Source organism: Strix aluco, chromosome 17 (assembly GCF_031877795.1).
Source record: "Strix aluco isolate bStrAlu1 chromosome 17, bStrAlu1.hap1, whole genome shotgun sequence".
Classification (NCBI taxonomy): domain Eukaryota; kingdom Metazoa; phylum Chordata; class Aves; order Strigiformes; family Strigidae; genus Strix; species Strix aluco.
The window spans coordinates 11,212,660-11,240,042 of NC_133947.1; the positions used below are offsets into that span (position 1 = coordinate 11,212,660).

Genomic DNA, 27,383 nt, shown 5'->3' on the forward strand with positions numbered 1-27,383 from the left:
AGCAGCTGCACACCCAGTAACAGCCACGGGCCTCCTTCCCCAGGGTCCCCCGGCTCTCCCTGCACCCACGGACTTGGTATTCCCAACAGCCTGGGCCAGGGGTAGCTGCTTCTGCCAGCAGCGTCTTCACATCCAAGGTTTCCAAATCAACCTTGAAAGGCCAGTGGTGACCATGAAGGGTCTTGGAAAGAAAAGAGTAGGAGCAGAAGGCAGTGGGGCAGTGAGCAGAGTACAGGCTGGGAGCAAGCTTAGCTCTGTGCCCAGAGATGCCCACAGCCAAGTCACACCTGGAAATGGCACAGGGAATGCAGGTTTGAAGGTGGGGTTGATTCAGAGAGAACCCTTCCACAGAGAGCACTGGGAAGGAGCCTGGGACAGTGCTGCGACACACAGGCTCAGCTGCTCCCATTCCCTATAGGCACAAGGGGAAGGGAGGGGCCAGCTGAAATCTTAGTTTGAAGATAATGGTGGTGGCAACAGAGAGGGCAGAGACACTCCACAAAAATCCTCCAACACACCATAGGAAAAAAAAAGGTTTTATTATCACCATTATCAACGTTTTCATTAGCTTAACACTGAATTGTAAATCACTCAATCATTACATATTGTCTGAATAAAACCTACAGACAGGAAAAAAGTATAGCAGAATCCTCTCCTGACTAGAGACGAGCGGCCGGTGTCCCACCGGCGCTGCCGGGACAGCGTCCCACCTTCCACCCAAGGCAGCCCACACACCTCACAAGTGACTCGCCACGGTGGCAAGCAGGCTGCCCGGCTCCATTGCCTGTGGTCCCTCTGGCTCTGCAGAGATTACATCTCACTGGATGATGTTAAAAACCTCCAAAAAGTTTTGGAGGGGGTTACAGAGGCCAAAAAGAGCAGATCAGCTGCCCCCACTCCTACAGAAAGGCAAGAGGAGAGGTAGCAACCTGTAGTGCTCCTGCAAAGCTATCGGGGAGCAATTAACGAAGTAAAAAGGTTTAACCCCATGAAAGCAGCTTTCCCTACGGTGGCCAGGCCCCTGGGCAGTGGGGGTACAAGGCAGAGCGCCGGCACGCTGGCACTGGGGAGGCGAGAGCGTGGATGGGCTGGGGGGTGGCTCCATCCCCGAGCAGAGACCAGCTCTGCAGCACTGCCCCGGGGCTCCCCGCGGGCAGCGCGGGATGGAGGCTTCAGTGCAAAGAGATGCTGCGGGCAGCCTCAGTCCCCTCGGGATGGAATAAGGCCTCGTACCGAGAGGGAAGGGAGAACCCATGTAGGGAGCAGCAGGCGCAGGGGAAAGCAAAGGGAACCTGGAGGGAAGCTCGCTGGGAGCTCCCCTTCTCCCTGGCCTGCACAGAGGCAGCTGCCTCCCTGTCCCTGCCTTTTCCCCGCCATCTGTATGGCACATCACCCCGCGAGGGCTGCCGAGCCCCTGCAGAAGACCCCCAGCTCCTACCAAGGACAGGGAAGGAAGGACCCCCTGTGGTCCGAATTCAGGACTGCCACAAAACATGGACAGGACCCCGGTATCCCAGGTGGGTGGCAGGCCATGGCAGTGCTGCGCGAGGGGGTCTCGGGTGAGGCACTGCATCCCCCGGCTGCCCTTTCCACCTGGCACAGGGAGCAGCCTGCAGCTCGCTGCAGGAAGGCAAGCCCAGCGCCGTGAGGCTGAGGGAACGTGCCTTGGATTCACTCTCCAAACCTTGCTCTTCCTTGCTCCAAACAAAGCCAAAACCAGCTCCAGGTCAAGGAGATGGAATCACCAAAGCAGAGACCAGTGAGCAGCACTGGGTAAGGAGCAACAGCCCCAAAGAAAAAACTGCTGCAGGATTTAAAGTTCCAAGCTGGTGTTTAGGGGGATCTGGAGCCCCGGTGGGCAGCTATCCCAACCTGTAGTGCCCAAGCAATTACAAAAACCTAGCTCCTGGGAAGCTTGTGGGCATGGCTTCAGCAGAAGGTGTGTGCCTCGATTCTTTCCTTGGGCTGCTTCTGCCCCCATCCCTTCCCAGTGAGCAGAGCTCGCTGCTGCCCACACGGCCTCTCTGCAAGACAAAGCCCTTTCCTTCCCATGCACAGGGGTCTCAAGCCCACACGAGGTGCCCAGCGTGCAGTGTAAATGCAAAGGCTGTCTACTGACCTGGCGGAGTGGGGTTTAACCATATAGCTTTGGTTGCCATTTTAGCTACTGGAAAGTCATGAAGGGAAAATCATTAGGTCGTAGCCTCTGTTTGCTGGTGCTCTGTAAAGGGCTGGTGCTGGCTCCTTCTCAGTTTCAGCTGCTAAAGTGCAAAGAACCAAATGCTACAAGAAACTCTCCCCAGCTCCTCTCCTCTACTGCAGGGAAGGGAGGGCAGAAGGGTGTCTACACCATGAGAAGAGCTTGAGGTTCCCCAGGAACGAGTCTGATGCTGCTGTTGTGGGTGAGCGGCTGGGGCTAGGGATGGACGTGCAGCTGCTTGGTCACTGGGACGTCGGTCACCGAGCAGAGGAGTCTGGCAGTGTGAGTTTAAGACTCGTTAGTTAGCCGCATTTTGAGAATACCTGATCACTCTCAAACTCCCCGGGGAATTACCACGTTCACAGACGCCTGCTGGAAAGCCAGCAGACCCTCAGATACACACAGGGCACAGCAGGAGAGCAGCTCCAGGGCTCTGCCATGCCGGGTCTCACAAGTGTCCCACAGACTTGGCTGCCGGGTCTTGCGTGGGCAAAGGGCTCGTAAAAGGGAATGAGACACTGACTGCACAACCAGCCAGCCCCTTCGGAGGGATTTCTCCTCCCTAAGGGAACCCGGCATTTTCCAAAGCGTTACTGTGCGCTGTGTGCCTGCGTACATTCATAGAGACACACACATGTGGACATCCACAAACATACACACCTTGGCAGGTGTGCGCTGGGGTAAACATGAAAAGGCTTTCACTGATCATCCTCTTCTCCAAATGTTTGGCTCAAATTTGGTAGCTGCAATTTCTTTTTAGATGCTTGCTCCAGGTCTCAACATGCTCTGGACTTCCCTACTGATGGCACTTTGCATTTACACATCTCTCTCTTCTCAAAGCATATCACAAAAACCCATGAATTATTTCATCATCCATTGGGGCTCCCAGCATCACTGGGCCAGTGACCTGCTGCCTGCATGGCCAGAGGACTGGCAATCTTGAGAACAACATGAAGATTTTTCCCATGGGAAATGCTGCGAGAAATCCACAGGCAATGAACTGGGATGCTGTTTTGAAGCTGGTTTATTTTATGCACTGCATCAGTGATAGAGCTGACTTAAAATCCAATATCCTCATCTGCCACTTTGGAAAAATCTTTCGGTGAGCCCAGCATTAGCTAACTTCTGAAGAACGGTACAGAACAGCCTGTTCCTGTTTTACACGTTAGTCCCCCGTGATCCTCTGCGAAGGTGCAATCTCTCTGCCTTGGGTGGAATTTTCTAACAAAATGGACAAATACCATCTATGAAATGGACAAAATAACCCACAAAGCCTTTAAAGAAGAGCAGCTCAATCTGCCGCTCTGAAAAAAACCCTCCCTTTAGCTTGCTCCTGGTATCTTGAGGAAAATAGGCAGCTGTCAGGCAGAACTCATGCAGCCCCAGAGTGCAAAGGCTTTTTTGCTTTATCAGGGCTACAGTGGCAGTGGGAACCATTCTCGTTGAGTTACAAATACTAGATAGTCTAAGAAAAACAGGGAGATTGAAACAGTCATGAAGTTTATATTGAACCTATTTTCTACCTCTGTAGTATGAAGTTACATACAGCTGTTTCATTCTTCACCTAAGAGAGATTTCATGTCGATGGGCACATATACTCACAGAGAAGTCTATAGGATGAATATATCTCACAAGGCAACAGCCCAGTCTTCGTTTTTTACAATCAAAGTTAATATGGATCTTTTTCAAAAGTGATGTCATTGAGATTGAAGACAATTATAAACTGTATCAACAATATGTACTACAGCCTGCAAGTCACAATCTGTGCACACCAAATGGAATATATTATTGCTTGTTAGCCTATTAGACTTTCTTTATAAAAAGATTTTTATACAGAGTACAGGATTATGACAAAACTAGCTAAGTAGTTCTCATCTTGAAAATACAACATCAATTCTTTCAACAAAGGCTTGAATAGTAGCTGAGAGTTAATGAACGATAACAAATATTTACTAATAATTTTATGGCCAGTTTGAACAGAATTTCTTATAGGACTCTTCTGGTGTTTATTTACATATGCCTCTTTTCTTTTGGAAAAAAGTTGATAAAATATGACAAGGAACATAGAAGTCAAAAGAATGAGTAAACTTCATACCAAGAACATTAACCATTTCTGAAAACACTAAATTATCTGTTAAAAAACATACATCATTTTGTCCTTAAAGAAAAATATTTTTCCTGTTTTAAAATATTACCAACAGCATGTAATAAACTAACTTAAAATGAGTTTCATAAAAAAGTTGTCTTGCTGTCTAAACATTACTAAACATGCTTAGGTTGAGATTCTGTTAACTGCCTCAACATCTTAAAAATAGCTCCTTTACAGGAACTTGTGATATTCATACTCCAGAAGACCTGCAAATTTAGAACAGTACATTGATAAAGGATCTGGTAGCTAGAAACAATAAATATATATTTTCATTCAAAGCAAATAATTCTGAAATGTCCTTTGAAACAACCCATGGCCAAGAAGTGGGGACGCACTTGGCTAAACAATAAAGTCACCTGGCCCTTACCCTGCCCGCGGGCACAAACGCCCGTGTGCTCGTGTCCCCAGAAGGGATGCTCCAGCCTGCCCACGCGGCTTCGGCTGCACGATGAGGACCATGGATTGAACTGCAGAGTGAGGACCTCAGCTCTGTGGCATCCCAGCTGTGTTGGGGCAAAGGGAAAGCAACACCAGGAGACTGGGAAAATATCAGCATTTTTTGCCTGGACAAACCAGGACTAACCATGGTCATGGCTGCTTTTTGCTCAGACCACAGAGAGGACAAAGCCACGTGTGAGGCATGGTTTTGGTGCTCTGCTCCCCACTGTGTGCTGGGGATTCCCACTGGGGAGAGATCATTCTGCTCTCAGGGATGCTTTCAGCATCAGGATTTCTTTGTTTTCCATGCTAATAGTAATGCCAGTAACATTGAGGGACTGGCTCTCCACTTTTTTTTGGCAAGCAATCCTCCCATTTCTATTAAAATCCAGTATTTCATGCACAAGGAACAGGGAATCAACCCTGAGCTGGGCAGGTATTTCTCTCTCCTCAGTCTCATCCCTCATCATCACTCACAGACCAAAAATACTATGAGGCCTTTTGTTTTTTTTAAGCCTCTCGCTCTTCCTCTCTCTCCCCATCCCTGACTATAACTAACAACTAGACTCAGACACAGGTAAAACCTCAGTCAGGACTTGCAAAGGGGACCAAAGTTTAGTTTTCAGCTGCTCATCACTCTAGCAAACTGCTACTTTTTACATGACCGCACTAGTAATCCCAACTGTCATATCACATCACCTTAGACAGAAACTGGCAAGTCAAATTTGAGGGGAAAAAAGGTTAGGCTTTATAAAAATAAGCTATTCCAAGCCTGAGACCTGCTTTGGATGCTATACTGGGAGTCTTTAAATTGGTGGATAACTAGAAGACTTCTTTTTTAACTATAATACACCACGGTCAGTGCAGGAATCACGGGCACGAGTGAAGCAAGAATTTAGACTGTAGGGTACCGTGCAGCTCTCCTGGCCTCACTCTGCGCCCCACGGGCACTCCCAGAAGGGCTCTGGTGAGTCTGCTTTACCAAGGAAAATCATCTGCACCTGCCAGTTCATGTGACTTTGCTGTGCGTGGCAGCCAGGGGTTGCAACGTTTGCTTACTGGGGAGAAACAGGACTTGGAAGTGAGTAGGAACAAAAGCGAGAACCACTGGACTACAATCAACCACGTAAAAAATGCAGAAGAAAACAGGACAGAGCAGACTGTTAAAACTGCCTCCAAATTTCAGAATCTGAGACGCTAACAAAAATAACATAACTAGAACTTTAACTTTTTTTTTTACCCTGACAGTGACCTTTTAGCATGATTAAAAACAGACGGAAGATAGTCTTCAGTGTTAAGTAGTCCTATTGTAACTAAACTGATCACCACTGAGCTTGCAGAGCTTTTGGAGGAGTAGGATACAGAGACACATCACATTTGCCAGGCATACAGGAATGGAGGTTTTCAACAGACAGTCATTAAACAAAGTTTTCCAGGGGAATATTTTTGGCATATAGAGTGTCCTACTCCCCACTAAAGACTGCAAAAATGTTGCATTCATCTTACTGGACACAGGAAAACCATGATTAACTAGCTATTACTGGTAGATAATGTCCAAACTAAGTACCAATATAAAGTTTTCGGCATAACTTAAGACAGAAGCCCTGTTACTCAGCTGCCAGGTCTGGCACGTACCTGGAGCTCCCCATGGTCCTTTTAAAGACATAGTTATTAAAAGATCCAGTGCTACAAACCACTAAATCTACCTAATCTATTCTAGTTCATACACATATTGTACAATATTGCCTAGTACTCACTACATACCAAGAGGAAAAGATGCTGACTTGAATTACAGTAAATGTGCTTTTTTTAAAAAATAAAAATAAAAGAGAGAGCCACAACATAGTTTGACCAGCATGCAACAAACTTTCTTCAGCTAATATATAGAAATTGTCTAATACGATTAGAAAAAATAATTAGTGAGAGGCCAGAGACGTCTTTGATCAAGGAAATTAAGAGATTTATCTGAAATGTTGAGGCTTTTGCCACTGAAGACTCAAAAAACTATTCATTTTATGTCCCTTCTCCTCCTCCCCTCTCCTTTATATTATATATATTTTTTTTTACACAGATTATTGTAAGGCCTATTATTTTTGCATCTATCCTGTAATTTATCTCAAAATAATTTAAAATGCCACAGACAAGCTAGGACCAAAAGCAACTGCTTTTACCATCCACTCAACACTCATGCTTTTATTCTAACAAAGCTGAGGTCCACATGCAGAAATAAATGTTCAGTGTGCCTCTACGACAGGTCAAGAATCTGCTTACTCCTAAATGTGACATGGGACCTTCACTTTTAAATCACAAAGTAAAACATCTCCAAAAGCTTATTTCTGAGACAGCAGTCATCAAATCCTCATTAAGAATTACTACAAAACCTAGCCAAAACAGGCCAATCAACAGAAAATCTTTGGAGATTCTCTGTGACTCTGGATAGTAAGTTTTTAATTGCCTGAAGGATCCAGCGCACCTTACTCCCGCACGTGACTCTGCTGACAGCAGCCGCTGTAGCTCGGCAGCTCAGAGAATGTGCTTTACTGGCTTAATCTACAAGACTTGTTTACAGTTAGTGTTGCGCTTTAATTAACAAAATATACATGCTGTGACCACTGCATCTTCAGATTCCTCACCCACTACCTCTCCATACTTTGGGGATTGCATCTCCTCTTTCAGGACACTTGACAATGTTTGTGTACTACCGAGACTGCCTAAAGCACCCTTCTCTCCACGAGGAAGGTTACATGTTCTCCAGCACCTTCTTGTCAAATGACAAACTGAGGTTTCTTTCTTCTGCACCCCCAGAAACCTCAATCTCCTCTCCCGTGGAAGAATAAACAGTCCTGTTTCAGGTCAGTCCATAGCACAACGGGAAGGGCAGCATCTCCAGCAGATATGTACCAGTACAAACGAGATGGAAGAAAAGCAGGAGATAGAAGACATTGTGACTGAAGGATGCACAGCAACAAGTAAGGGAGTCAGTAAATTGCAGAACATCGTATCTGACAATACAAAACATATCTCAAGCTGCAAGTCTGATGTTCAGCTCCCACTTCTAGTGGTTTTTTTTTCTGAGCAAAATTGCAGTTAATTAGCCTGCTAAACTCAAACTCTGTTCAAACTGCCTGGTCTAAGTAGGCGCTACTTATTCTCCCACCAAGTATGCTTCATCAGCAGTGTTAGACAAGTAATGCAGTAAAGACACTTGCTGGTAATTTGGCACAGTTTGAAAACACAGCAATGACAGTGTTACAGCTAACATGACTCAGTGATAGGAACTGATTCTAAAGAAAGAGTTGCAGGCTTCTTTCTTTTTCTTCCTTTCAAGAAAAAAGACCTTATAAAAAAACCTAATGCTTCCTCTTAAACTTTCTGCTCCTGCTCTTTTTAGGTCAGATATTGGCCTCTGAATTTTTCAAGTACTTTCTTGTGAAAGAATCCGTATTAGAAATTTCTAAGACACGCAGCTAAGAAAATTTCTTTACTTACTCCCCCAAAATTCTTTCAAATGCTGCAACTTTCCAGGGTTAATACTGATCTGAAACAAGGGTCTAAGAATGACAGCGAGAGAAGTGAAACAAGAGGTGTATGTCTAATTTGACAACTAGGACTCATGCCCCACGGCACCTCCTCCTCGGACGGGGAGGGCACAGCGCCCTCCCCCTCATCTTCTGTCTAAGGTCACTGGTTTATCCTCCTCTTCCAGCTCCACAAGAACTGATTGAACATGCATTGCGCTTGAGGTCAGAGTTCCAGCAAACAAAACCTTGACAGCATGTTTAAAAAACAAAAGCAGTTCCCCCTTCCTTACTCACTAAGACCTGTCACAGCAGGGTCCCACTGTGCTCTCCAGGGAAAGCTGTGAGGACTGACGCAGGAGCGGGCCTGTAGTGGGATCTACCATCGAGGAGGTTGGGAAGAGCTTGTACCAGCCGATTGCTAAAGTCGACAAATCCAGTTCTTCCAGGAGGACCCTGGCGACTCCCATGAAGTGCTTGCGCTCCATGCGTCCATAGTTTCCCCAGACTATCACCTTAGGAACAAGAGGGGGAGCACAGTTAACCCTCCAATTTGCACACTTGCTTAGGAAGCCCAAGTCTGATCAACTCTTTTTTTCACTCATTCAACTTTCTGGGGCTTTACCACAGTCCGAGAAGAGCAGAAAGCTTTACACTACCAACAAGTGAGTGAGGTTCCTGATGATGATTTTACTTTTTTTTTTAAGCACAGTTTTACAAATCCTAATGTTATTAGACTTTTTTTTCCCCCCACAGAAAAGAGGTGAATGCGCATGTGGATGAGACACTGTTCTGCTGTTCAACCTGCTGGGCAGGGGCAGCATGTGCACAAAGTATCCCCGGAGCTGCAGCTCCAACACCAGCAGGTAAAACCTGGTCCTGGCACAGTAATGGGCCTTGGACACAACAAAAGATGGCCTGGGGGAAAAGGGCAGGAAGGACTCCTGATCTGAAAAATAAACCAACAAAAAAAAGGTGGGCAACAGCTTGGGTCAAAATCCAACAGTCTGAGGAAAAGAGCATGTCTTGACTTCTGCACTCGAGGCTGGTGACGCAGGGCAGATGGAGACCAGGCACACCTACTCACCTGGAGAAAGGGCAGGAGCCAAGTGCTGGCAAGAGGGACCGGTGACGCAAGGGACACACATGGAGTGGCATGCAGGGGAAGCAGAACAGGGTGTCGAGAAAGGCTTGCAGACGCAGAGGAAGGTCTAATGAGAGAGAGCTGGCAGACGAGCAGGGAAAGCTGAATCACACTTACGACACGATGGAGACCAGTGGGTGGAACAACAGATGTAGTGAGGGTCATGGGCTTAGGCATGCTGGAGGTCTGCACGTGACCAAGCGGCCCTACGCGGCTCAAGACAAAGGTGACGACTGACTCCAGAGCGAGTCCGTGTTCTGAAGAGAGGATGAGCACGGTGGGTTATGACGGTGACTAGTGATCTCTGGCTAATCCTGATAGCTTCTTTCCCTAGGCTCTGAATAAGCAGAATATTACAATTTTCTGTAAAATGAGGCAGGAGAGACAATGAATGTTAATTAAAAGACAAAAATTAACACTCTAGGTCAACATGAGATGGAGCAAGCTGCTGTAGAAAGTTGGTTTGGTGGCATGGCTGTTGGCAGAGAGCCAAGCTCCTCATGTTATTCTCTTGGAATAAGTGCCTTTCCTGGCAGCAAGGCAGCAGGCAAGGAAACCTGTGCAAGGCAAGAGCAGACCAAGCCAGGTCTCACTCCATTTCAGTCAAAAATGTGCAGTCACATTGCAACAGGGGAAATACAAGGTAAATGAGGAAGAGTTCACCAATGAGAAGGATCCAGCAGGTTAGCTGGCAATTCATATGCCAGTGGAAGTAAGCACTAGAAAGTCATGGATTAATTACATCAGTATTACCAGTAGATTTTAGCCAGGCTTTATTGGATGGAAATGACTTAGGTATGAATTAATAATGCAAATCACTCTTTGCTCTGGAAACACAGGTGCAGAACTGAAAACAGGAGTATGGCAGAAATGTACGGCAGTAAAAGAAAAGAGGTAGAAAAAGGTAGGATATGTGACTGGGTGATGACCAAAGCAGAGTGCTCTGAATACGTACAAACACAGAAGACAACCTCTGCTGCAAGATTGGTTAGCATCTATAGGTACTACCTATCTCCTAACTGGGCAGAAAAGAAAGAATTAAAAAAATAAAAATCAACCTTTTCCTGGTAGACACTTGTGTTACCTGGCAGGGTGTCAAATAATAATCAGTTTGAGTAGGAAAAAAAGGTTTTCCTTTCCATTTGTCACATTCAGATCCAGTGCATTTGGCTCAATGAAAACACTGGCTTTTTCTCATCTATGTTAATTATCCAGATCCCTTGCCAGACTTAGTATCTTCCAGCAGAGGTGGAAGAGAGAGATAGGCAGACCTGAGGCTTGCTCATCTTACCTGTAATACTTTGCCCTGGGGGCTCTCAGCAAACAGTAACACCTGATTGTACAAAGGGTCTAATGATTTGCGAGCCACTTTTGTCTTCTTTTTCGCAATGCACACGCCATTCTCTAGCAGGTAAGCTTTGATGTAAGCAGCTGGAAAAAATAAATATGGTCAAATATGAAAAAAATCTTCATGCTCACTTTAGAAAAGACAAGAGTGCCATGTCTCAAGTATTTCTAAAGAAGGCATTTACGGCAGTGAAAAGATTTGCTCAACCAGCCTTACTTTCAATACCACATACAGATTGCTTATTCCTGCAGAAGCCAAGCAGAATTAGATTTTTTCCTATTCACAAGCATCGCAGGAGGCTGGGGCTCAGTGAATTACTTTAGGAGGTCAAAACATACTACCTGGCAGTGTTTTGGAGCCGGGTTTTGGTGTCAGTCCTCGAGCCTGAATGATATCCACTTCTAGCTGCCCATTTCGTTCTTGCAAGCCGATTTCCACATCCCCTAAACCAAAACGTCAAAACAGACAGAAGACTTTAAAAGCAATACATCTGTGGGCTACTAAAACATTAAAAAAAAAAATCTTCATGTCGTGCCTGCTATGAACTGTAACAAACTGTAGGCCCTGAGTACCTGAACTCCTCCTGCGTTACTCTGGAGCAGCTCTGCAGTGATTCAAGCCCACATTTTCAAAAGCAATCTCTACTGTCAGCCCTCTAACATGGCCTTGGTGACTCAGCCTCATACTCTTCGGGGCAGCTAGCCTCTCATTTCTCCCAAACTGGAATACCTAGAGCTGCAGGCTGCTTTGGAAAATGCAATTATGGTGGCCCATAAGAAAATCTTTAGAGCCCTGTGGTCTTTAGAGAGCAAGAAAAATGATGCAGATGCACAGGATGCATTTTCAGGATTTTAGCTGCGTTTTACTTAGTCCGTGCCCTTCAGATCTGATGGAGGGAAGCACAGAGCTGGTGCTCTCTTACTAACGCACGTTTGCAGCAATCAGCAAAACCTTTCAGCCAAGCTTACTTGATTTAACAGAGAAATGGAGCAGGAGAATGGTAGATCAGCAGATGATGAATGCATTATTAGGTGGCTTGTAGGAGCGGTCTGTTCAAGATTAAATTAAAGCCACCTAACATCTTTGTGTTCCTTACCCATCGAGGTGGTGGCCAAGGTCTGACGCCCAACAAATTGTGCAGGGCCCATACTCCCCAGGAAGTCACTAAACTGCCCAGCAGACGCCAGATGGACTCCACTGAAATTCAAGCTGCAAAAGAAACTGATTTTAGCAAGTGGTTAATTTGCACTTTAAAGCAATCCAGTAACTAAAGAACCAGATTTAATATGTCTCTGAAATGAATGACATCTACAGAAGACTTCTTCCCTTGCAAAACTCACTGATTTTCAGGCAGTTTAGTGACATGGAATCCATTTAAAATCCCTTTCCTTATACAAAAACCCAGTGATGGTTACAGTCACCAATTGGTTAATACTTGTTTAACTATAACTGCCTGTAAGGAGAGTCTCTGCCATCTCAGGCTCATTTGCAGCCTGTCACCTCTTCCAGGTAGCATTATAACCTAAGCAGCTTCCTAGTATAGTTTATAGGATCTCTCTTGGTAGCTGTCCCTTCGTAATCCTCATTTCTGGGGAGGAAATAATTCATCTAGAGCAGTAGTTAAAGTGAGATGAGGGGTGCTGGCATCAATCCCTTTGGGATTCAATTCCCTATTTATTTATCAAACACACAGAGAGCAATGCATCTCCTTGACCAGAGGGCTCCATTTCCTACCGCTCAACACCAGAAGCATCCATCACATCCACTGTGTGGTTTTCATACCTGCTTCCATGATCAGGCCTGAAGCAATCATGAAGAGGACCTGAACAGTGACACAAGGCTAAAGGGACAACACCCTCAAACACCAGCAATGCCTCTGCCACAGTCAGTGCAGCAAAACAGAAGCTGTCAGGGGGACACAACCCCCAGATCTACTCACCAGGCCTGAGGCTGGTCTGTGGATGGCTATGGGTGCTGGTCACTGCACTGCACATGGGTGGAGCAACACAGAAAGGCCAAACCCTGTGGTACGCTGATACAAACCAAGATTTACCCAGTTGTACCCTGATTTATGCAGCTGTTTCAAAGGTTGTGGGAAAACTTGCTGAGAAATGGTAAGGAGGAGGCTTGAAGCCACCATCTGACACCTACATTTGTCCTGCAGGCATCTGCCAAATCATGACACAGCTGCTGAAACACACGTCAGGAGCTTTGTGCCGGGGTACCCACGCTACCGCGCTGGACTTCGCACTCTGCCTCCGGGGAAGCTGCTGCACACCAGAGTCAGGCACAATTACAAACCTCCTGCACTTTTCCAAATATCCTTGGAGGGGGACAATTACCCACGTAATGACACAGCTCCCTGCTGCCCCAAATTCATTTCTTAGAAAGGATGCCGCAAGGAGGCTGCGTGTTCGGTACAAGCGAAGCCAGAGAGGAACCCTGCCTGTGGGGCGGGCTGGGGACTGCAGGCTCGCACACAGCCTGAGTCAGCCACAAAGATTCATGCTTCCCTCCTGCAAGCCAGCTACATTTAAAAGACATTAAAAAAAAATTTTTAAATCCTATTCAGCCAGAAGAATGTTAATTTCAGGTTGGGATTTCAGCTTTCATTAGCTATTTGCAGACCCGGTCTCAGGCCTATGAGAATATTTATTTATTCAGATGAGGAATGAGGAAGCCAGCACACACACCTCAGCATCTCACCACGCATGGGACTGAAAAGGACATGTCACTAGCACGTGTCCTCATGACAAGTTCACGGGGTGGCTCAGCTCACTGTGACAGGGGCACTGAATCAAATGGCCAGACTTTTCCAGAGCACTGCACCTCCCCTCTACGCTGACCTGGCTCTTTGAGAAACCTGGTTATTGCTGCTACACAGGGAGCTGCTGAGCCATCAGGATGAAGAAAACTGCCCTTGAGTTCTTTACAAATGTCACCTTTGTGAAAAGGCATGAGGGAGGAGGGTGTCTTGGCATCCTAGAAGACAGGCTTGGGAGGGGCTGTGCACAGGGTGGATTTTCCCCAGTTTGGTGCTTTTTCACCCTGCATCCACTGTTTGCACAAACACTCCGGGTGTTATTTTGAAATACAACAGAAACAGCAGGATTTATAATTGACATTAATTGCAGAGAAGGCTTAAGATTTTTCTCGGTTTTCAGTGTCACTGATTCCTCAGAGGCTCATCCCCAGTGCCACCATCCATCCTGGGGCCGCACTCGGCTCCCTGTGGGTACACAACTCCTGCCCCAGCGGGACAGCCCTCTCTGGGGATCAGCGCCCCGAGCACAGGACCACGCAGTGATGCTGGATTTGTAGCCAGGCTCCTGAGGACAGACTGTGCACAGAGTGAGCCATCCCAAGGCTGGTAAATCTGCAGGGACAGGGACATGTGATGGGAAAAGCAGGGGAAGGGGGAGCCCAGAGCCAGACAGGCTTTATCAGGCTCATGATCTGCCCATACAAGGAGGGAAGACGTGAGTCCTGGTGTACACGAGGACCAGAGAGACTCCTTGAGGCTGCTGGCTCAGGCGTTCTGAGCTGCCCACAGAGAGTCAAAAAAGGATGAAAACTAGTGCTTAGAGAACCCAAAATAGTTCAAGAAAAAGGAGACCTGACAGAGGAAGACATAAGAGTCAGCAGGAGATGAATGGACCATCAGCCAGAAGGTAAATGTTTTCTTTATTCTCAACTCATGGAAGATAAATGGGCCGAGCTCGGGTCTCACTTCTACCCTGGGGAGTATGTGACCTGAACGAGCACGTAAATAACAAGCTGGCAAGACAACTCACAACTGTTCAGGGAGATGTTCACTGCCGTGCTCAAAACAGATGCTTGGGCTCATTAGCAAGATGCCAAGGACCAAGATAGCGGAGGGGAAGCCCAAGACTGAGCAAAGCACACCCAGAACCAGGTCTTAGAGCAAACCCTCTCCGAGGTGAAGTCTAGTCATGTTACTGAAGTAAGGACACAAAACTGGGAGAAGGCCACCCCCAGAAACTCCACATGCTGCAGGACAGCAAAGAGAGACCCTTCTGGCCCCTGAATACTCAAAATGATTCATGAAATGTGCCACAGAAGACCACTTCCCCTTACTAGCTAGGGAGAGAACCACATTGAAGGCTGATGCCAAATACTTGTCTGTACTTGATGCATGGGTGGAGAGAAATCACCCATGCCTCTCACACCAGCTCACCCCTCCTTTGGGCAGCGCTGCTCCCAAAGGCTCTGCCCGGCAGCTGGGGCAGCTCAGGATAAATAAAAGCACCTGCTAATGGAGCAGCTGATGCTGCAGACTACATCAATGATATTCTGACATAAAGCAAAATAGCAAGAAAGCATGAAGAACGGTGTTAAAAAGCACAAGAACAAGAGCTGTTGGGCAAAAGGTGAACCAACAGCAATTGGAAGTGTTTACAGCAAAGCAAACATTGCTGTTATCCCCACACAGATGCAGAAGTCAGAAGGCTCAGGACGACCTTGAAACGATGAACGCTCTTCAGTGCAAATAACAGCGAGAGGGCAGGACGTTGCTGCAGGGACACCAGGGCTGTGCCACAAGCGTGGACCCTCGCAAGGAGGGCAGTCGAGATGCTGCTCACAGGAAGCTGCTGCTGCTTTGTAACACCGAGGCTGATCTTGAGAGGAACACCATAAGCCCACTTAAAAACACAGGCCAAGGTCAGTGCTCCGGCAGTTTGGGTAACAGCCTCAGTTAATAGGTTTACTAGCACTGTATGAAACTCAGGTTAGACAGTTAATGTTCCCCACTGTCGTTATATTGGGGTGGGAAGGAAAGATGTAGGGAATTAATTCTTTAATAGATTATGCCATTAGCTGGTGGGACTGGCTGCTACGTTGCACAGACACTGACCTTTTGCAGCGCTGCTTTCTTAGACATTATAAGCAGCAGCTCTAAATCAGGCTCCTTGGCTTTGACCAATTCCTGGACATATATTTGAGTATTGCCAATAACCCTGGAATGGAAACAATTTCTGTCTGGAAAAATCATAAGCTACCTCCAAGAAAGTCATTGCTTCTCCCTTGAGAGGAAAGGGAAAGGGAAAATAAAACTGCAGAAATTTAGTATGAATGTGAATTAAAAACAGCAGGAACCACTTAGCTGCATCGGCTAAATTTAGGATGCTCAAATCCAGCTCAGGGAGTTCTGTCTGTCAAGTGCTCAGAGAGAAGCTGTGATGCCAAGGTGAGGGGGCCGTACGGTGTGATTCTGAGATCGGTGGGACAGACCTTCCCCACTCACTTGCTTTTCCTGCAGCTGAAGCAGGGAGAAAAAGAGCTCCAGGGACCACCATGACTTCATTAAACACAACCCTGGTGCACCCAAGAGCCCTCCCTTGCCACTCTGCCACATGCTGCACGCTCAGCAGACCTTTCCTGCCTGACCTCTGAAGAAACCAAGCTGTTTCTCACCTGCCCTTGATCCAGCAACCTGCTCTCCAGCTGAACCACCACATACTGGATGTGCTGGCAGGGAGATGTGCTCCCAAAGGGATCCGCCAGAGGTGACAGTGGTGGCTCCACCTTGGGTGACAGCCAGCAGATGGGTTTCACACATGCTGGAGCAACCCTGGAAAGCCCTTCCCCTCCCATCGCCAAACATGCCTTTCCCTTAAGGGGAGAAATTGCTACAACCTGGTTATCACCAATACAAGATGGGGGTTTTTATTGCAATCTAAAAAGAAATGCTAAAAATAGCTAGAGGAATAAAGAAGGAGCATTTTGCAGCTGACTTGCAAATAGCAACTGTCATAACCAGCAGGGCCCTGGGGCCTGGGGCTGCAGCAGGACCATCTCGTGCTGACAAAGAGCAGCACACAGAGAAGATTACAGGTGACACTTGTCAGCCTTTTGTCTAAAGGGCACAAACCCTCCACTGAGTGAGGGCAGTGCAGCATTTTGAACAAGAAAGAAAAATTAATTATCTCTTCTCTGGCCCTCTGCTTTCAGTAATCATGATTCATGGGCTCTGCTTTGCCACAGCTGAATGAGAACGATTTTAATGAAGTTAAAGATTATGGGGTTTGCTGTGGAATTGGTTGTAAATCAAATGTGACACTGTTATTGACCTGAAGGCACAGGGAGAGCACAGGGAGGTCAGTGCCACCTCCAGGGTGTCAAGGACAAATGAAGGACATTTTGCCGGAGAACCCATGAACACGGCCCTAGGCTGCAGGTAAGGGGGCAGAGCAGGGGCAGCAGCAGGGTAACACTGGGGATACTATCAATCCCGGGGTCTCTGAGCCCACCAACACGGACTAGCACCCGCAGAAACCTGCGCAAACATTAATTTTGTTTGCACAGGTACCAGCAAAAGGCTCAGCACCGGCTGCAAACCCCATTTCAGACCCATGGATAAAATAACCATTTCTAAGCCCAAGCCGCCGCTGGCACAGCAGCCAGCTAGCAGAGATGCCTCCATGCCACGCTGAGGGTATCGCAGCAGGGACACACCTCGGGACCGCAGCGGACAACCGCTCTTCCTGCAGTCGTGTGGACACCCACGAGAGGGAGACAAGACCACGCAGACACCGGCCAGCAAGGCTGGAGCCGGCAGGCAGAGCCCTGAGCCAGCCCCGCATGCAATCCCCATGCGGAACGTGCACCCAATTACCCTTCCCGACTTTACGAAAAAGGTGACTGCATAAACTATTTGTTTCTTTTGTGACACGTTTATATGCGGAATAGAACTGTGTGTTCACTCAACCTTAGGAACCATGTGCTCAAACTGGGGCTGTGATTGCCTAGATGTTCTTTAAACACAACATTCATAATCCTGATTATTTAGGAAATCTGTGCAGCAGGCTCTGAAGACTGTGCTCCTGTGTTGCACGTTGTAGGTCAGGGCATATGAAATCTGTCCTCTGGAGTGTAATTTAAGAGTGGCTTAAAAGCTCTTTGCCAGCAGCAGCATTTCCTGACCTACCCGTTGCAAAGATCTGTGCCCTTCCTCTCCACATGCAAAGCATCATGCAGTTGATTCCCTCACAGCAAGGCTGCTGCTCTTCATATATATTCAGATGGAGAACTAGCTTTTCAAAGTTTGCTTGTAAACTGATCAGGATTTGAATGCCTAGATGGACAATGCTGATTTCAATACAAAATGGTCTAAAGAAAATTCAGAGCACCTGTGCTGATCCCTCCCGTATCGCATATGTGGCTCTGCTCAGCCTCTTCCGCACCCCCACCCGTCGTTTGCTGCGCATCAGCATGCAGAGTGCGTAACAGCACAGACACATTTAGGGAAAATGTATCATTAATTTCTTTTCCTGTCCATGCAGAGTTTGTCTGACCTCTTTTCTAAATCTATTTTTAAATTGCTTCTGGGACTCTGTATGCCAGGTATACCATTATGCTGCTGCAAGAGCCTGCACAATCAGCTTGTCAAAACCTTGCAAAACTCGCAGGAAATATGGTAAGAAGGCATCTCTGCAGGTCACCCCGTCCACACCCAGGTCTCAAGGCCAGAGCAGCTTTATATACATCATTCATGACAGCTACCTGTCCAACATGTTCTTGAAATCCCTCCCTAGAGAATTTATTCCTGTGCTTTGCTTTACTTTTTTCTTCCAAATCTTTTTCCAGTCCTTTCTCTTTGCACATCAGTCCTCAACACTATTCATGAGTTACCACTTTGAAGCACAGACCAGTATATTTCCTTTCTTTTGCCCTCGATACAGTACTTTTCAATTCTGTCTTACAAGATTTTGGGACTGGTCTTGATTGTACCACCTTGCAACGGCCACACACTGGCTGCTACGTCTGTGCAGAACGAGGTATTTGTCTGCTCCCTTCACAGGCTGGGTGTAACACCCTTTTGTCAAGGAGCTCTGTCAAGAGGAGGGGTATTCTGAGAAGACTTTGTGTGTTCCCCTGCTTGGACCAAATCCCCATTACTGCCTCTCTATTACACTTGCACATGTTGATTTTTGCAGAGCTGCACTGCTCCACTGCTGTGGGTTCAGCCAGGTGGGGTAGCCAGACAGCTTCAACACAACCACCCCCCCAGCACACCCAGAGAACAGCTGTTTTCAGAAGGTAATATTTTGCCTTGTGCTTTTCATGGATTTATTCATACTATCCACACAACCGCCTATTTGCCATCAACTCAAACCTTTAGAAACAATATACTCTTAAAGAGCTGCTCCACTGTGTCTAGCACGTACATGGGATGTGTTTGGGCCCAGGGTTCAGAAATTACTGTTCTGTTCTCGTAAATATTTTCTAAAATAACTTTGTCCTCTTCAGGCATAAAGTTGCAGTTAATAAGCAACTTGCCTAAACACAGCCATGCAACTGAATGGTTTGACTGGATTAACTAACATCTACATCTAACGCACAGCTGAAGTTCTCCAGCTCTGTCTTTAAAAACCAGGGACAGCAACACATACTTCCTTCATCCAGAAGAAAGGGGGAGGGGAAATTCTCCTCTGAGACTGATAACATATTTGACAGTTATTTTATTTGAGCATAAAAAAACCCATCAGAACTCCAATTTCAGGGAGCAGTAATGTACTGTATAACAATCACACTCATCCATATTGCATGTTAAGGTCTTTTAAATTGCATCTTACGCACAGAAGCCACGTAGGTATCTATCAGCTAAGGAGGAAGGCAGAACTGGTTAATTTAATGTCCGCTGCCTCATCTTTAAAATATTTATGGTGCATATAAGGAATTATTAATGCAATACGCATCTGACTACATTGTCAGGGGATTGGGCACACAGGCCCTTACCCTGCGCCAAAGTCGATGTGAATGCTGCAGAAGCCTTCACTTTGGCTGGAAAGGCTTTCTGTGAGCATCTATCCCTGCAGGACCCAAACCCAGCCTGACCCCACACCTCTCCTCTGCCAGGCAATATCCCCGTCTCTGCCTCTCAACAAGCCCTGCTTCTCTTCTGGCCACTCCACTTTCTGTAACGTTTTTAGCACTGTGACATGCTGTCTTATGTGCTGTAACACGCTGTACTCCGCTCGTGTATCCGATTCCTTCTGCTGTATGAATTCTGCCACCTAAACGGTGCTATAAAAACTATGCAGTGAATTATGTACGAAGACCTCCCCCATTCCCTTCCCCACCTTATCAGGCTAGCTCCATTTTTAGCAATTGCAAGTCATCTCAGACGCACTGAATAAAAGATAGCTACCTGTTTTCAGAGAGCAATTCTGCCTGTTCCCCAGAGGTTGCTGAAGGTGGGATTCACTCTATTTACTGCTGTAACTACAGCTCTCAAGGTCGCATCCTCTCTGAGCTGTGCTGGTCAAGCTTAACAGCACAAAAAAATGTGCTGTTGCTGAACAGGCTGACTAATTTTTTGGCATATTACAGAAATATTCTCCACGCGTTTCCAGTCTTCCAAAGCCTTGATTTCTTACAGTCTGATCTGTATTAACAACACATATCATTATATTTTTTAAAAGGACTTAGATAAAAGGAGAGCCCTAAAGATAATTTGCCATAAAAGAGTCTAAAAGTCCCCTGGCTTTGGGTACCAAAAAAGAAGCATTCAGTGAATAGATATGACATGAATCTCCTGGATGGTGCATTTAGGAATCAAGTCTTCTGGTAATTCTTGAGTGAAGATGGATAATTTTTGGTGAAGGAAAGTGAATTTTCACATAGCCATATGATCACAAGCCAGGCCAGTATTTTCTTCAGCTTCCTTTTAGTTACTGCTCCATAGCGAAACCGAGAAGGGCAGGTAGCTCTCCTTGCCTAAGTCCCAGCACTGGTTCACATCAGCCCTGTATGCACAGATGGGAAAACCAGGGCAAGCCATAGCTTGCAGGAACAGCCAAGAGGCGTAAGATGCCTGTGCCAGTGGCATGCCCGCCAGGCTGCATTCTGCCTCCAGCCCTTGTCATGATGGTGGCTTCACGTGGGACCCAGGCTGGTGCTGCCCTCGTGATGGGAAAAAGAGATAACATGGCTAACAAGATCCTTCCTTGCTGGACAGGCAGACTCATCTCAGATAATACAAGAACACTCCCCTAAGTTTCTGCTAGTCATCACCTGCTGTGCTTTTCTAAGGTAAAAATCACCTTAGCTCTCCATAACTTAATCATCTCAGCAGTAGCCAACAAGAACAATAAATGGTGTTCGTGGCTTTTTTAGGGACTACAGCAGCTAGCAGTCTTTTGTTCCAGGTCCATTTTTGTCTTTCTGCTCCATTTTCAGAAAGAAAAGTGGTTGGCAGTAATAAGTTACACACAAGTCCAGAATCTATTGCTTTCTGAATGTTGTACATGGTCTTGTGCAGCTGCAGCAAAACCCAACCAAAACAAGATGTAGGCTGTGCAAGAGCCAGGATGGAGCTGGAGATCTCTGCTAAATCTCAGGGGTTTGTTTGTGAGTTATTCCTATATGCAGAATTTTATGCTTGCAGTAATCTTGGTGCCCTGAGACTACCTGGTAGGCACTTGCTACAGCAGGTAACTGACCTCTCATACAGATTTTTAAGTCCATACATAGAAGAAAATAGTCCCGTAGAGATTTATAACCGGTGCTAAGATTGGTCTGGATGAATTACAAATGGAAACATCTATGGGGGCAAAAGCAGAATCAACCTGTCAGCAGAAGACCTGTCCACTGACGACAGGAGGAGGACAACAAGGTGGGAGAGCACATTATGTCCACAGCCTGTCTGAAGGCAGACTGTAGCCATAAAGATCCCCCCAAATGAAGAAACAAGGAAAAAACGTAGCAGCACTGCTTAAGATCTATGGAGGTCAAAGAAAGCAAGGCCTTGAGGTGAAAGAACACCCCATAACAGGGAAGTCCTAGGAAGTGTAAAAAAAACAGTCCAAGAGCCAGTCTGTTGTGAAGAACAACTCGGAAGACGTAGCGAGGGCTTGACAGATGGTGTCCCTGCTCCTCCCTGCAGCTCACAACCAAGCCCGGCTACAGCACCTGGATGCGCAAGGCTTGGCGCCTGCACGGGGCAATGAGAGCGTGAGTGAAGCCTAGAGGTGTGAATGACTGAAAACACTTTTGTTCAGAATAAATATCACCTTCCCCTTCTGTAAGGTCTCACATTAGGTTTTATTATATTAATTTCCTACACTAGTGCACAACCACTGTGCACTATAAAAGCTGGGTAATATGGCTGGGGGACTTTCTGTATGGCAAAAAATTAAATGGAGCAGTGTGTTGACATTGTCAGCACTTACTGGCATGCTGTATGAGCTTAAATTCCAGGAGACACATCCTTTAGAGCAGCTTCACTATACTTCATCTACAGATAAAACCCTAAAGGGAATATTTTCTTGAAGAAGGGTCTAGCATATCTGAGGAGAAGTATATCCCTACATAATAAGCTTCTCCATAAAAACATCTGGATTTCATGCACTCTAGTATTCACACAAAAAGGAGCATTGCTCAAAATCATGCACTACAGAAAATTCTTCGACTGCGATACTTTGCACTGGCACAGAGCAGTGTAGCTAGTTGCAGCCAGCTCGTCGCAACAAACATAAAAGCAGTCAATCAGCATCACTTTTTAAAAGCGCAGTTGTATGACTGAGAGCAGGCATTTAAGGCCTTCTGCAGCAAAGTTTCACCAAATCTTTGATCATTTCAGTGTGCCACCTTTGGAAGTCATCCTTTTTGTCCTTAAACTGAAAAGGATTATGAAAACATAGTGAACTTAGGAAACAAGCCCAAGCTCTTGGAAGATGGTTTTGAATCTGTTTTCTTGCCTGTGTGAACATACCGAAGAGATGCGTGGGTAGGAAGATCTAGGGTAACCTCGTCTTGCTGAAAACTGAGTTTTTGACAGTCAGTGGTGAAAACTGTCTCTGACCTAGGAGTATCTGCATCACTCAGATACAGATAGCTCAAGCTATCCCCAACATTAAAAAAAGAAAATAAACTTGCCACAGCTAATGCAGTCATATGAATCTTCATTTTGCCTCCCTGGGAACACAGCTACAGCAAACAAGAGAGGTCAAGAGAAATCTGATTTAGGAGAATACATCTCTGTTCCTCAAAGCTATTCCCCAAACAATTCCTTTCTTTGCCGCAGGAAAAGAATGCAGAGAAACTCCCCCCCCACCATGTTTCAAGAGAATAGAGCCCTCTTAGCTCTTTGTACTCTCAGCCCTGTTTGCTTATCACTTGCAGCTCACAGATAGCAGCGATTCCCACTGGCTTTCCAGAGATCAATTATCCCACCTAGGAACAAAGCATCCAGGAACCACTTATCGCACTTTTCAGAAGTAAGAGGAGAAACCATCCCATCCCTGGCAGAGGGGCTGGCGAGGATGTTCTGGCAGCATTCGAGGTTGGAATACCAAATGTTAGACTTGTTCTAATAAAGACATTTAGATTGCAAGACAGGATTTTTCTTTCTTTGTTTAGCTGATAGCTACATGCTGTCTGTCTTCAGGGTAAAACAGCACTTGTATGGGTGCAGTATTTTGTTGGCAGAAATATTCTCTCTCCAGGAAAGCCCAATCAAAGCAGCCAGGGTATGCAATGATAGGACACAGACCCTTCAAAGAATTATACCCCTTCCCAGGAGGGTAAGCTATGTAAATATAAAAAGGAAATAATTCTACTCTGCATGAAAACAGATTCTTGCCCTGCATTGCCAAGGGACTGAACTTAATCACTAATCCTCTGCATCTCGTAGTGGAGGCAGAACTCCAAGCCACAGGACTGTGCTGGTGTAGCAGGAATATTTCCCTGGAGACAGCAGCTCACAGAAGAGATAAGGTACATCACAGCTTTGGAGTGACAAGATTGCTATCGCAGCCTGTGCCTCATTACTATTTCCAACCTTCAGCACAGATCTATGATGCCTTTCCAGGATTAGCCTACTTCTAAAGCTAAAGAAAGTCTCTCTTAATTTACAGCCTGTTTCTTATTTAACACCAGAATCACATTAATTGAGAGCGCCTTTGGACTGTCCCAGTATTTTAGAGGTACAGTGTAGTTGGACTATCACGTAGGACTGGAGAGAGCGTACAGAGCAATGCCAAGTGTGGTACTTGGCTTAAACAGAGCACGTTTTAGATATTTGGCCTCATACCTAGAAGCATGGAATCTGATGGTACATATTGCCTCCTTTTTTAAATACTGTTTTTTTTTTCACCTCCAAAGATTCCCACGAATGGTCATCTTAACAAAATTATTATAATCTCCATATATGGCTTCAAATAATGGAAATAAAAAAAACAGAATGGAAAACAAGTCAGCCCCTAAAGTTCTGGCCTAAGGATCCCCTGCTTTGCATTCTGGTATAAAGCCTAAATGCAACAAAGTGTGTTGTAACTTTTTCTGAAGTCAAAAAGTGTTTCTAAAATACATTCTTTTAGGACATCCTAACTCAGATGAAGCAAAAGAAAGTTTGTTACCAAAAGCACACACAGGCTTCTAAATATGTATTTTGATATCAGAATGATTATTTTGCTACTTACATCCTTTTCATCACCTTGGCACCTCCCTCCTTGCCCAAACCGCAAGGCCATTTTGAAACAGGGGAGATGGACAACTATTGTGCAACATTAAAAACTACTGGCTTATAATTTACTACCAGTAATGAGCCTCAGCTATTCACCCTGAATTATTCTTCTAAAGGCAAAGTGGTTAAAAGTAATGGGTATCTGCTTCAGCTCAGAATAATGAAGACACTAAAAGAAGTATGTAAACAGCTGAAGTATGTGCCAGCTATGCAGGCAGAGAGATCTGCTCTAATTGAATGGGCAGTACACCTGCAGCGTAGGCAAGTCAGAAAAACACCTCATCTATCATGCTGGAGGAAAATTAATATGTATCAGAAGAACAGTGCATCCCACAAGTGATTACCCAGCTCCCTTTCAACGACTTACTTTCCCTCTGATCCATAGCTGTTCATGCTGTCCTCAATGGACTCATGGCTGGCTTGACGGACGGTCCGGCTGGGCATTTCAACAGCCAGCCCAGTTTCTGTGCTCCTTTGGATGGCTCCTTTCAGTCTCCGACCATCCCCATCTAGGAACAAAAGTCGACAAAAGACAGTTGGCTATTGCTAACACAGCCTTTTGCAACGACAGTCAAGTAGAAGCAGAGAAGGTCTTTCAGAAGACCAGCCTGGCATCTGGCAGCCAGGCAGCACTTTTGTTACTCAGCCCTGCTTCATCAGCAGCTCCCAGTCATCTTTGGAACAAACCCAGTGCTCCAGCAAGCCAGGGCTCAGCAGAAACTCAAAACATACATACCACCCTACCTACTCCAACCATTTGTATCAATTAATTATGCATCGAGTGCAGATGCACGCAGGCACACAAGCTGGCTATATGCGGAGCTACCCAATTTGGGAACACAGCAGCAGTAACCATGGGCAGAGCTGAGGTGTACAGCGTGACCATGCCTCAAAACGTTTCTTAAATCCCATGTTGCTGCCTCAGATTGTCCAGAGCAGCAAAGAGCCACAGCTCCTGGTGAGCGCCAAGGGAGAAGTCAGGAGGAAAAGACCAGGCAGCACCAGAAGTGCTGTGAAGGCACAAGCCCTCCCAGAGAGGCCACAGAGGAATAGCTGGGCATGGCCAAAATGTTCCCTGGTGGCACATGGAAAGGCACCAGCAGTGGAAAACCCTGGAGAGGACTATTCCCCTTCATACACACCCTCGGCCACAGCGCAAGGGGAATTAAGTAGGTTCTGGTTCCTCCTGGGTGCAATCTTTAGAGGTTCAGCCCTCTGAAATTAACAGCTGCTATTTTCATCCTCCATCTCTAACAGTCTGTTTCTCAGAACAAACCATGTTATGTAATGAATATGTAATGAATACCATTACTATTAATTGCTTTAGCTGGTGTTAGGAAGCTCCAGATTTCATCCCACATACAGCATTCATCCTGAAACACATCTGCTACAAGTTTTCTGAACAAAGCAGAATTATCTAAATCCTCTGAAGATGCCTGTCTGTTAACCCGAATTCAGGCAACAAACCTCTGACCCACGGTGCTCTCAAACCCACCAGCTTTTTGAGTACCACCCCTGGAGAAGAAATGACCCAGCTACTGAGTCTAGAGACCTCAGGATCCCCAAATAGTAAAGAAAACAAGTCTTTCCCAACTACTTTGAAAATATGAGGATATCTGTAAGAACCTGTCTAAAATACAAAGAACATTGTTATTTGTGTAGAAAGCTGCTTGACCTAAAATACTTTTCTTTAGATCTTGGTGTGAACAGGCACTTTAAAAAAAAAAAAAATAGAACAGTAAGATATCAGAAATGCTTCCTATCCTACCTCTCAACTTATACCTATACTGAAATGTAAAGACAAAAATCCTCCTATAAATACAGCTCTAAAGTCCCTTTTCCTCTGGTATCACGAGGTTTCCAACTGGGTAATCGTGTTGGCCCCAGGGCTCTGCACCAGCTGCTGTCCCCACATATGGTGCAGCATGTGTATGCATGTCCCTATGGGCTAAGAGGATAGAATATGCATGTTCTGGGTTAACATTAACTACAGTTTGTATTGTTTGTGTGCCTAAAGCAATGTATGAAGCACATTGTATAAATCAGGAAGTTACACAAACGTAAAACATATTTTTAATGTGCTTTCAAAATCCAAACCTTCAGGCAAGAATAACAATACAGGCATTAATAAAAGCAAAGCCTCATGAAACGACCTTACCTACTTCCCCAACCACTGCAGAACAGTTCCCTTTGATGCACCCACCTCCTACCAGCCTCGTACAACTCGCTGGATCCTCTGATGGGGTTTGTGGGTTCCTTTCAGAGAGCATCCCACAGCCTTGTGGGCAGACTTGATGGTCCATTTAATTTGTCTCACATTCACCTCCACAAACAATCTTTTAATCATCTACATCCATCAATGCCCATCCCTCCTTCACATGCACACTCTCAGAACACTCATCCTTCCGCGCTTTTAGGCTAGTCCTTTCGAGAGCCTTGGCAGGCAACTGCAGTCAAAGGAGCAAATGACATAAATGTAGGAAACAAATTAAAAATGCCCCATTGCCCAACTATGAAACATCTGTTTTAAAAAATCTCTTCTTTCCCCAATCTAATGAGACACGCCTGGAGACATGCATACTTAGAAGACTGCATCCATATCTGGCAACAAACGAGAGGCTTGGGACAGAGCAAGGCTTTAGAGCAACACAAGGTGCTTTCTATTAGCCACCTCTCGATTCAAAGCTAATGGCATAAAGCAGAAGGGCCCCAAGACAAGAAAAGGCAGCACTGTGGAAGACAGGCAGTACCAGAGACGATTCAGCTGGCACGGGGCAAGTTCAGCTGTAGGACCACATGCACAACTTTACGCTGCTGGCTTTCTATGAGTGGGTGATTTTCTAGTATTCCTGATTGCTTTTACAGCTATGACACATGGATATTTAAAAAAAAAAAAAAGTAAAAAGATATAATGGAGAAACTCTGGAAAACAAGAAGACAGGAAGATTGCAAGACTCCTTCGTTCCTCCCTCCTCTTCCAGAGATGCACAGTGACTCCAGCATCTCACAGACCATCTCCTATCATTCCGGAGAAAGGCTCCTCCAGCCTTTTTCCCCTCCAGTCTCTTTTTGCCACAAGTTTCCCTTGAACAGAAGG

At 45.9% G+C, this 27,383-nt stretch overlaps 1 protein-coding gene across 1 annotated transcript in view; it reads right to left on the reverse strand.

Annotated features, from left to right (window-relative positions):
• Window positions 1-520: 520 nt before the first annotated feature.
• Window positions 521-27,383, reverse strand: part of RIMS4 (regulating synaptic membrane exocytosis 4) — a 60,046-nt gene continuing 33,183 nt past the window's right edge. The window contains exons 2-6 of the mRNA XM_074842978.1: window positions 24,654-24,795; window positions 11,894-12,006; window positions 11,139-11,240; window positions 10,741-10,880; window positions 521-8,820 (exon numbers count right to left, since the gene is read on the reverse strand). Coding sequence (XP_074699079.1) covers window positions 8,602-8,820; window positions 10,741-10,880; window positions 11,139-11,240; window positions 11,894-12,006; window positions 24,654-24,795 — 716 coding nt within the window. The 3' untranslated portion in view covers window positions 521-8,601. The remainder of the gene's footprint in view (window positions 8,821-10,740; window positions 10,881-11,138; window positions 11,241-11,893; window positions 12,007-24,653; window positions 24,796-27,383) is intronic.